Source organism: Culex quinquefasciatus, chromosome 2 (genome assembly GCF_015732765.1).
Source record: "Culex quinquefasciatus strain JHB chromosome 2, VPISU_Cqui_1.0_pri_paternal, whole genome shotgun sequence".
NCBI lineage: Eukaryota > Metazoa > Arthropoda > Insecta > Diptera > Culicidae > Culex > Culex quinquefasciatus.
The window spans coordinates 23,749,195-23,761,752 of record NC_051862.1 but is presented as its reverse complement, the minus strand read 5'-3'; the positions used below and the strand labels follow the sequence as shown (position 1 = coordinate 23,761,752).

Here is a 12,558-nt window from a genome sequence, read left to right as displayed (position 1 = left end):
CCAATCTCTGGCTCATTCAATAATACACCAACTCACTCACTAACTCATTCACTGATTCACACACTCACTTATATTCCACGTATACCTTAGTCTATCTCATAATAACGAACTCACTCTTTAATTTACTCAATCACTCTCTCACTTACACAGCTAAAAAAGTAGTAATCCAGCTGCGTGTAAAAGGCCTGGGTGTAAAATAAATATTGCATTATTTTATGCAATTTACACCCTGAAACATGTAGCCCATCAGTATGCGAAACCTACTTGACCGAAATGTCAAGCTCATATATGCGTTTATCCTTTCAGCTCTTCGGTCTGATGGCCGAGTTGGCTAAGGCGCCAGTCCTTACTGTTGGCGCTGGGTTTGAATCCCGTCGGTTGCAACTTTTTTTTGTGTTTGCAAAAAAATTACATGCAGTGTGTAATATTTAGTGTTTATTTTGACGAAGGTGATGTGCATGCTTTGGCATGCGATTTTACCATCGGATTTTTTGCTGTGTACGAAATAATAAATAAAATTAATTCACTTTTGCAAAATTTTGTAAGAAACATTGTTCTAGAAGAAACTCCAGAAGCTGGAATTTTGAAATACATGAAATATTCCAATTCTAAAAATAATAATAATCGATCATTTGAAGAACACAATCCCCAATTTTTTTTTATTTTTTTATTTTTTGAAAGATTTTTGCCTTCCTCACTGAGCAAATAACCTAAACCTATCGAAAATGAACATATTTTTAAGCATAAGCAACATAAATATTACGACTCAGCGTCAAACTTTGAGCAAATGTCTGTGTGTGGGGTTGACGTAGAAAAACAATTTCACTCAAAATATCTCGTAATTGACTGAATGGATTCATGCCAGATTTGACCTACAGGGTTCCATGGGTTCCATAAGTCCCTATTAAAAATTATTAAGGTTGGTTGAGTGATTTGAAAGTTGTACACAAGAAAAGAATTTAGTACAAGCAAAAAAAACGGTTGAATCACCTTTTACTTGCGACCTCCAGCTGAAATATGGGAAACTCTATTTACGCTAATTTCACATGCGTTAAGGCGCAATCATATACACACAAGAAGCCTTTGCAATTAATTTTATGAGGAAAGCATCCATCATTAACTAAAGAATATAAGGAATACTTCAAAATTCTAACTAGTTCTAAAATGTTCTAAAAGTAATCCCAACATGCAGCCGGAAATTGAAACTCCAAGGCAATAGTCTGCATTAAAAGCTTACACGTTAAGCAGGAAATCTGCTCCCAGATTATCCTCAAATGCAAGGGGGGGAAAAATAAGGTTGGAATGCAGCCCAGAACCATTCACAGGTAAAAGCTTCCAACGACCGTATATATATATATTTTTTTTTTTGCTCCCATTCTCAACGGAAATTTAACGCCATCCAGCAGCAGTCGTACCGTTTACTACTTCACGGGGATTATACGCCTAGAAATCCAGGGAGGGAGGGGAAAGAAACAAAAAAGAGTGCAAGAAACATTCACTAAACCGTAAAAAAGCCCGGAAGAAAATTATTACCATGCATTTTGCCACTTTCCCTTCGCGTAGTGTCGTTCGTGTGTACTTATAGCGGCTGTTTACCTCATGTTTTCCAGCAGACTCCGACAGAGAGTGTGGATATGGTGGATGCAAACGTTGTTTATCTGCAGGGATAGGGGAGAGTGGCTAATTTTCGTAGTAATTATAGATTATTTGAAAAACAAAATCAAAGAAATTTGTGTTTTTATTATGTCACAAGTAAAAGCGAAACTGGTTTTCCAAGTCGAAGGTTCAGCAATCGAATCCCGTTGACGAAAACATTTTTGTTTCAAAATAACATGTTTTTCGTGTTTTTGCTGGGACAACACCCCCTCTAAGCTGCTATTTGCAGCACTTTGTTCCCTGAAAATCCTCCAAGAGTTTTGAATAGTTGTTACCTCCCGTCCACATTCGCTGTAAAACAAAAGGGAACAATGGCCCCCTTCGAGCAAGGTTTTCATATTTTCCCAGCAATACCACGCGCACCTCCCTTCGCAAAGGAATTTCCACCGTTCTCGGAGTCAGTGAAAAGGAGAAAATTTTAAATAGAAATAGCAGCCACAGATGGAACCTAATAGTTTTTTTTACCGGCGAGGTTTTACCGAGAATACGGGATGATGGTGGATTTTCCACGCCATCAGTTCGGCGAAACACCTGAGGGTGGCGTTTTGGACCAAATGTCCTCGAATGGAGCTGCTGCTGCAGCTGGACGTGACTAGATAAACTTTGAAAGTTGATGGTCCTGCTGCAACAACTATTGCCCGAGTGCAAATTATGTCTCGAACAAAGTATCACTTGTCAGACCCTCGTGAAAAGCTTGGCAAAGTTTGGCCGAACGTTAATTGGAGCGAAATTTGGTACAGCTTTATGTCGTGGGACGCTGCATACAGACTGTTGAAAACATCAAAATTGAAAAGTTTTTTTCCAGGAATCAGACAGACTCATAGACATCTTTTGGAAACGGTATTTTTCAAAACTAAAAACACAGCTATTAAAATTACAATTGAAAAAATCATATCAAACTCAATATTCAAAATCAACAAAACTTCCTTCTACGACCTACGAAACTTTAAAGCAAGCTTCAAAACTGGTCTTTGCATATCATTTTCCCAAGACTTTGACGTCGTTGCTGAACATCGTTCTAGCAAAAGTCGAGGGATTTCCCAGCTTTGCATAAGTGAGCGAACGAGAGGTAATTCAGCGAAAAAGTGGAAGCAAAAATGTGCCTTTTTTCTGAACAAGGAAAAGCACACAAAAGTTTGTTGCCCTCTTCCCTTACTGGAGCTGTTTACGTCTGGAAGTTGTCATTTTTTGGAGCCAATCGAAAGGGATTAGATTCTTGGGTTTCCTGCAAGACACGGAAGAGGGTAAAAGTCGAAAAGTCAGGATGTGTTGTCGTGCAGGCGAGTTTGTTTTAGCATGTAAGCGGACAAATTGATGAAGATGATTCTAAGGGATTGAAGTGTTGCTCAATATCAAGTTGATTATTTACAGTTGATATGATGCTAAGTTAGGACTTTCAATTTTCCTGGGTTTGAACTTTCTCGGGGAATGAGAAAATAATCCCATGATTCCCGGGAATATCTGAGCATTGTATTGTTCATTATAAGTCACTGTTCATTCAACACAAATTAATGCTATTTGAACAAACTGAAGTGATACTTGAGTGTTACGAAAAACAATCGTTTTCATAAACTTTGGCCTAAACTTTTGCAAATAAAACTGCATAAACTAAATAAATGTCCTTAGTTTCAGTGTTACTTAAAATTTTCTTTACATATTACTTAACTCGACGAAAAATTTAACCATTTTTTGGGTTTGACCAAACTCTTCAATACAGTAAGGTTAAAAATCAATATTGAAAAAAAACGCTAACATCAATTCAATTTTTTGTCAATTTTGTCAATTTTGTCAATTTTGTCAATTTTGTCAATTTTGTCAATTTTGTTAATTTTGTCAATTTTGTCAATTTTGTCAATTTTGTCAATTTTGTCAATTTTGTTAATTTTGTCAATTTTGTCAATTTTGTCAATTTTGTCAATTTTGTCAATTTTGTCAATTTTGTCAATTTTGTCAATTTTGTCAATTTTGTCAATTTTGTCAATTTTGTCAATTTTGTCAATTTTGTCAATTTTGTCAATTTTGTCAATTTTGTCAATTTTGTCAATTTTGTCAATTTTGTCAATTTTGTCAATTTTGTCAATTTTGTCAATTTTGTCAATTTTGTCAATTTTGTCAATTTTGTCAATTTTGTCAATTTTGTCAATTTTGTCAATTTTGTCAATTTTGTCAATTTTGACAATTTTGTCAATTTTGTCAATTTTGTCAATTTTGTCAATTTTGTCAATTTTGTCAATTTTGTCAATTTTGTCAATTTTGTCAATTTTGTCAATTTTGTCAATTTTTTCAATTTTTTCAATTTTGTCAATTTTGTCAATTTTGTCAATTTTGTCGATTTTGTCAATTTTGTCAATTTTTTCAATTTTTTCAATTTTGTCAATTTTGTCAATTTTGTCAATTTTGTCAATTTTGTCAATTTTGTCGATTTTGTCAATTTTGTCAATTTTGTCAATTTTGTCACTTTTGTCAATTTTGTCAATTTTGTCAATTTTGTCAATTTTGTCAATTTTGTTAATTTTGTCAATTTTGTCAATTTTGTAAATTTTGTCAATTCTGTCAATTTTGTCAATTTTGTCAATTTTGTCAATTTTGTCAATTTTGTCAATTTTGTCAATTTTGTCAATTTTGTCAATTTTGTCAATTTTGTCAATTTTGTCAATTTTGTCAATTTTGTCAATTTTGTCAATTTTGTCAATTTTGTCAATTTTGTCAATTTTGTCAATTTTGTCAATTTTGTCAATTTTGTCAATTTTGTCAATTTTGTCAATTTTGTCAATTTTGTCAATTTTGTCAATTTTGTCAATTTTGTCAATTTTGTCAATTTTGTCAATTTTGTCAATTTTGTCAATTTTGTCAATTTTGTCAATTTTGTCAATTTTGTCAATTTTGTCAATTTTGTCAATTTTGTCAATTTTGTCAATTTTGTCAATTTTGTCAATTTTGTCAATTTTGTCAATTTTGTCAATTTTGTCAATTTTGTCAATTTTGTCAATTTTGTCAATTTTGTCAATTTTGTCAATTTTGTCAATTTTGTCAATTTTGTCAATTTTGTAAATTTTGTAAATTTTGTAAATTTTGTAAATTTTGTAAATTTTGTAAATTTTGTAAATTTTGTAAATTTTGTAAATTTTGTAAATTTTGTAAATTTTGTAAATTTTGTAAATTTTGTAAATTTTGTAAATTTTGTAAATTTTGTAAATTTTGTAAATTTTGTAAATTTTGTAAATTTTGTAAATTTTGTAAATTTTGTAAATTTTGTAAATTTTGTAAATTTTGTAAATTTTGTAAATTTTGTAAATTTTGTAAATTTTGTAAATTTTGTACATTTTGTAAATTTTGTAAATTTTGTAAATTTTGTAAATTTTGTAAATTTTGTAAATTTTGTAAATTTTGTAAATTTTGTAAATTTTGTAAATTTTGTAAATTTTGTAAATTTTGTAAATTTTGTAAATTTTGTAAATTTTGTAAATTTTGTAAATTTTGTAAATTTTGTAAATTTTGTAAATTTTGTAAATTTTGTAAATTTTGTAAATTTTGTAAATTTTGTAAATTTTGTAAATTTTGTAAATTTTGTAAATTTTGTAAATTTTGTAAATTTTGTAAATTTTGTAAATTTTGTAAATTTTGTAAATTTTGTAAATTTTGTAAATTTTGTAAATTTTGTAAATTTTGTAAATTTTGTAAATTTTGTAAATTTTGTAAATTTTGTAAATTTTGTAAATTTTGTAAATTTTGTAAATTTTGTAAATTTTGTAAATTTTGTAAATTTTGTAAATTTTGTAAATTTTGTAAATTTTGTAAATTTTGTAAATTTTGTAAATTTTGTCAATTTTGTAAATTTTGTCAATTTTGTCAATTTTGTCAATTTTGTCAATTTTGTCAATTTTGTCAATTTTGTCAATTTTGTCAATTTTGTCAATTTTGTCAATTTTGTCAATTTTGTCAATTTTGTCAATTTTGTCAATTTTGTCAATTTTGTCAATTTTGTCAATTTTGTAAATTTTGTCAATTTTGTAAATTTTGTAAATTTTGTAAATTTTGTAAATTTTGTAAATTTTGTAAATTTTGTAAATTTTGTAATTTTGTAAATTTTGTAAATTTTGTAAATTTTGTAAATTTTGTAAATTTTGACACTTTTGACACTTTTGACACTTTTGACACTTTTGACACTTTTGACACTTTTGACACTTTTGACACTTTTGACACTTTTGACACTTTTGACACTTCTGACCCTTTTGACACTTTTGACACTTTTGACACTTTTAGGATCACTTAATTGAAACGTTTCTGGTTTGTACTTTTTGACACAGCGAAAGTGTTACATACAATGAAAAACTTTTGTTTTGAAACTCAATGCCTGAAACGTTTTGTTTTTGTTCTACTTTCATTCACCATTGATAATAAATGATTCATCCAACCGTTTTACACAGTTATACCCTAGTCAGTTCTCTCCCAACAATGACCCTTTCAATTCCAAGTCCAGCATTCCTCAAAAGTACACAAAACGATCCTAACCCAAAATCCCAACTATTTACCCTCCCAAAAACTCAACACCTCCCAGCGTAACAGCAGTGCCAAAGTTTCTCTCGAGCGAGTGGGGGCACCCTCAATAACAATGAAGAGATGAATTTGATTTAAAAGCCAACACCCCTGGCGAGGAAAATTGAGTTCTTACCCCGCCCGATATCCTCTGGGGGCTTCCTTTTTTGGGGTGTTCGGAAAAGTTGATGGTCGTTCCAGAAAGCTCCCTCGCAAAACCCAACCTAAATCGTCCCGAATGAATAGCTGAAAAGATGATGACGATATAAGTGCACGAAAAGGCGAGCAGATAAAGCTCTTTATGCTGTGCAGATCCGAAGCACATTAGATGGGAATCCTAGCCGAAGGGTGGGGGGCTAAGATAATTTGGGATGCTTCGACCTTGGAATTGGGTTTTGGAAAGCTTGGGATTGAAATACTTTCTTGAAGTTTTAAGCATTAAACATCAATTTTTAATAGAGAAGCACTTTTTTGGAGACTAAAAATAGAATTTATTTCAAGAATGAGGAATCGTTTCCCTACAACGGCTTTCAAATCTAGCGATAAATTGAATCGAAATCCGTTCAAAAGCTCCCCTTTTGAACCTTTTCGTAGCGGGAAAAGCCACAATCCCGACAAAAGAAAAGTATTTAAAATAATACCTTCATTTACCTCCAACAAACCAACCCAACCAGCAACACCCTTTCCGAGAGAGAGCGATACGGATTATCGGGAAATCTCTGCTCGCAGAAAGAAATCCCAAGCCGCACATGATCGTTCGTAACAATGATTATGGGGACGGGCTGACTGCATGTGGTTTCCTCCTGATACCATGGTTTGGATGAGGGAAAATCCCTTCCCCGTAATGGCTTCTGGGGAGGTGAAATCAGTCGGAATGTATGCAAACAGTCAATAATTGAAACTGTACGAGCGCTGAACAACCCCTTGCGGAAATGTTTGAGATGACGACGGGGGATCCTCCCTTTGGGGAATATGACTTGTTCAAAATCCTGGAGATGAATCTGAAATTGGAACATGTCATTTTCACAATTGGAAATTTTACAAAATAGAAATAGTTATAGCAATACCCAAACTGAACCATATCATGGCTTTGAACAATAAAATTCTACTGGAGGGTAAAGTAAGTAAGGCACCAAGTGGATTGATTTACTTGAGTAGGTCTCTTGATTTTTGCCATCCATCCATTCCCTATGTCGAAAGAGTTTGCATCATTAGTTTTTCCGCATTTTCCAATTTCGGGGGTCTGGTCATACAAAATGGGAAAAGATTTTCTGATCGATTTGGTGTCCTCGGCAAAATTGTAGGATATGATAAGGACATTCGGAAAAAATAGGTGAACGGAAAAAACGATTTTTTTACCTTTTATTACTAAATGTAGAATTCCTGAAATATTTTTTTTAATTATAGATTTTTTAGAAAAAAAATTTAAAGCTTTTTAAATCAAAGAGTAATTTATCGAATTTTAGATAAAGTGCACCGTTTTGAAGTTTATGTCACTTTTAGGTTATTATATTCTGGAGTTATTTATTTCGTGCTTTTTAAATACTTTATGAAGAAAAGCAACCCCTGAAAAATGAAAGCTATGCTAAATATTCCAACAATTATCTCTCTGAGACTGATAAATAATTAGTTTCCGAGATACAGGCTCACAAAATTAATCGAATTGATGAAAATTAGTATATCTCAGTGTCATTTAATTAGCCTGTCAGTTGAAAATCTGACCAACACCCGAGCAGACGAAAATAATTTGAGAATAACATTTTTTGATATTTGAAAACACTAGGCCAATAATATTTTACGTAATTTATAACAAAATTTGTTATTCGTCGTTATGATTTTTTTGTTATTGGATTGTTATTGCGATAACAGATTGATATCATTTTTAGTTATTCTTCGAACAAATCTTTGTTATTATTTTTTGTTATTTTGACAACTAATCCGATCTTCCCAATAACATTTTGAGATATTCTTCCATAATATAAAATGTTATTCTAAAGTTGTTTTGGCTTTCAACCAATATCAGACCAATAACAAATTTTGTTGTGATAACATAAACTGTTATTAATCTCTTATGCAAAACTGGATTTTTCAAGAAGATTCCATAACACTTTCTGTTATTTTAACAGTATTTGTTATTGAAATGGCATGAATTTTGTTATTACCGTCTGCCCGAGCATCTCGACAACTGTTGGTACGATTGTTATTGAAAAAAATACATTTTCGTGAAATTCGCTGATCTTTTCAATAAAAAATATTTTTAAAGCTTCAAAATTTGACTCTCTGGCTGTCGATTTTCTCGATATCAGTATTGCTCCATGTTTTAATAAATTTTTTAGTCTCTTCAATTAGATTGCTTTGATTTTTCTATAATTTGATTTGATTTTTCTATAATTTGACTATAATTTGACTCCTGCTCTCGATGGACCCTTCAATATCGATAAAATGAGAGTCCACTGTATGAGCAATTTACGCCTTTAAAAACCTTCTGAAAATAAAGCTGAAAATATATTTAAGATTCTCCGGAATTCGCGTGATAAAATAAAACTGCTCTGGCACCCAAAAATATCCAAAAAAAATCTAGAAATCTTCGAATGAAATGGTGAAATACGATCTTTCCAGGATCAAAATTACAGCCATACATGCGGCGTAAACATACCAAACTTTGAATGACTTGAATCATTCAACCGTTGCAGCCATAAATTCATTTCCATAATGGAAAATAGTTCCATTGATTTATTGCATCCTCGTTGATAAAAATATTGCTATTTGATTACAGCTTCAATCAGATATCCGGCCCCCCACGCACAACTGCCACTCCAATATATCCCATTACGAAATTTATTACTCAACCCAACAATGTCTCTTCCTCACATTGCCAGATGTAGACCACATCACATACAGTTCGAAGCCCAACTAACGTAAAACGTGTCCGACTTTCTGCTTTTCCCTCTATTTCCATCCACATGTTTGAACATTCCACGTGGGACGACGCCAACCAACGGAACCAACCACCACAGATACACGTTCGACATCGGCCAGAGTGACATCGTGGCGGTACTGTCACTGTTCTCCCACTGGCTCTGCTACGCCAACAGTGCTGTCAATCCTGTGATTTATAATTTTATGAGCGGTAAGTATCCTGATGGCCAATCCAATCCATGTAGGATGTGTAGTAAATCTAGCCTCTCTACAAGAGCTGGTTACAGACAAACAGACATGCAATCGTAGAATAAATTGATCAAAAATTCGTTTGACACCTGTCATTACAGCCATCTAGTTGGCATTACACGAAATGTGCGACAATTTCACGCGCTTTTTGTTTAAAGGAAGTGTCACACGCGTAAGTTTCGGAACATTCAAATTGACCGTTAAACTTCTGAATGATAAATTTTAAAAGAGATTTACTTCTGTTTGTCTGTGATCCGACGTTGCATAGCATACATTTTACTATAGAATTTTATGGAGATGCAGTTCCTCTTACAGGACTCAATATGTTCCTGTACAGACGAAAGCATTAATTTACAACCACGTTACGTTAGAATTTGCTTATCCATACCGTGGAATTCATGTTGCTCATAGATTAGAATTCTAGATCTGCTATGATCTATGATACATTGCAAATTTATAGAATGTTTCATTTTATATCTCCAAAGTGCGCTCTTTAAATGTTTCTTCTTTCGAGGACTTAACCGCAAACCATATCGATTACTGCCATTTTGATAGATTGCCTTTTAATGTCACCGCATTGAAATCCAATTTGAGACCAAAACAACAATAACAAATACCACCGATGGGTGTCATATAAGCGCACGCACACGCATTCGATTTAATAATGATTTATTTATAGCACACACACAACTGCGTATGCCCGAGTGTTAGCTTTAACAACGCATGCAGGTCCACTGCAGAGCTTGAAAGCTTCCCGAACAAAGGGCTTTGAAATGGGTGAAAGATTTACCATCGGGCAAAATCGTGCCTGCTCGCAATCATCATCAATCATGATGCGTCCCCATCAATTACTCGGCGCTGGCTTGGGAAATTTTTGCGCTTTTTATCGTTGCTGTACGATGATTGGCTTATCTTCCTTTAGGTGTGGAAATGTGCGACATGAATTATGTTAAAGCTTTTCTAGCACAATTCGATTATTCAAAATCTCTTTAAGCCGAGGTTTGGATAAGTGTTTGATAAAAGCTGTTCAGAAAATTTAATCCTTTTTTCTATACCTGATTTTGATTACTGCACTCAAGTATGACCCTATAATTGTTCCAAAATGACACTGTTCACAGAATCATATTTAGTTCAATAATCAATAGTTTCGCTAATTCAAATTTAGAGTATCGAATAGATTCAATTTTACCATATTTGTAATATGTAATGTATTGATTTTATGATGTTTTGGAGATACAAAGTTTTCACAGTATCACTGGCAAATATCTGAAGTGAATAAATGCTGAATTTAACTTTTAATCTATTTCAATTAATATTAATTTTGAGTGTTATCAATGTTTCCGTGAACTAGTAAATAAACAAATAATAAAAATGCATAACTACAACTAGAGTGTAACAAAAATGATTGATTGGAAGTAACAGGAGCTGGCTCTCCGCCCTTCAATTTTTAATGAAAATTAACCCGTAAAAATACGTTTTTTTTTTCAAAAATGTCTACTTTTGAGGCACTTTGGCCACCAATGCGTTTAGCATTGAAGCCAGCTCCTGTTACTTCCAATCAAGCTAATTTTTTGGATTTGAGCTCAGTATGCCCACAGACACAGATTTTCTGTGGTATGCCCACCGGAACCAGCCCCTGAATGCCCGCCAAAAAGTCAATTTTGTTACATCCTACTACATACCAATGAATCGAGTCAGCGGAGAGTAATTTCCACTGCAAAACAGAAAATAATGTGGTTTGATAGGCAGGAAATTGCGTGTCAAAATTCTATTCCAAATTTTGGCTGCAGCAGACTTTCTAATCTGGCCACACGCACCCAATGAGCAACAAATTATATTCAACCACCAAAACATGGTTCAAACCAGGGTGGCTCCCAAAATACGCAGAAGTTGGAGTTGGAAGAAGCCTCTGATTTCCGCACGTGTTGATATTTCCCACTAAAATCCAGCCACCGCGCTAACTAGCCGGCCGGGCGCCGGAAATAAATAATTGATGATGATTACCGGGAAACACGAACCTCCGCCGCCACGTTGACCTTCCCCAACAACAAAGCCACCTCACCCGAAAGTCAACGCCTGTCGAATGTCCCGACATTATCTCGACTCTTGGTCCCGAAAATAGGGTTATGTTATCTAGCTAACCCTTGATGCACATCTGTGATATTAAAACGTTCAATATTCAATTTTAAAATGTCGCAAATAAGTGTTATAAGCCTAAAATTTCACAAAACAATATTTTAGCAATTCCGTCGTGAAACTACTTACTTTTCCTGTCATTCTTGAACGATGAAAAAGCCTACTTGTCTGAACCAAAAATAACAGTATCGAATAATAACACTTTTCAAAATCAGTGCTGAAAAGTTGAACTTTTTAGCACTTGTTTCGAAAAGTTATACTTTTCAACATCATTTTGATTTAAACGGTTAAATCACAAAATACATTTGACTTATAATTGCAAAAAATGTTGTATGGAACTCGTTGCAAAACTTGATTTTTTTCAGCACTCGTCGTATATATCCAACTCGGTGAACCTCGTTGGACGTTGGACGACTCGCGCTGAAAAAATCTTCTTTTTGCAACATGTTTCATAAACTACTATTTCTCAACAGTGAATATCGAAACAATAATTGGCCAGATATCGTGAGTTCAAACATTAGCGGTTTATTACAAATAAAATAAATAATTAAATTATTCAGCGTCTTGTATACAAACATTTCAATTAAACAGTAAATATATTTGCGTAACTCATGAAATTACTCCTAATAATATTTCTTAAAATTTTGTCTGCTAATCCTAAGAACCATGAAGGCCAAGGGTTTTGCCGAAATTGGTATAGCGAAGGAGCAACAAAAGGGCCCGGAAATGGTGGCGCGTGGCCAAATCTGATACCCGCAAACAAAGCACCTGGTCACCGGAGTTTGGCCCGGTGGGGAAGATGAAACAGTTACTACTACCACGAGCCACCTCCCCCCGGGGACAGCTCACCTTTGTGTGATTGATGCCCGGGACGTGATTGGGGGTGAATCATGTCGGATTAAAACTTTCTATTTGCCAACGGTTGAGAGCTGGCCTCCGGAGTTGTTTGTCTAGCTTGAGGGTTTTGAGTTTAATTCAACGGTTGAAGTGTGCGAGATAATTGTTTTGCAACAAGTTTTCCAGCAACTTTGGAAATTCAATTATATTTTTCCAAGAATATCG

General features: G+C 33.5%; 1 protein-coding gene across 2 annotated transcripts in view; it reads left to right on the top strand.

Annotated features, from left to right (window-relative positions):
* Positions 1-12,558, top strand: part of LOC6048201 (orexin receptor type 2) — a 227,297-nt gene that overhangs the window by 203,333 nt on the left and 11,406 nt on the right. For both annotated transcript variants that reach the window (XM_038253430.1, XM_038253431.1), the window contains exon 11: positions 9,210-9,322. In XM_038253430.1, coding sequence (XP_038109358.1) covers positions 9,210-9,322 — 113 coding nt within the window. The remainder of the gene's footprint in view (positions 1-9,209; positions 9,323-12,558) is intronic.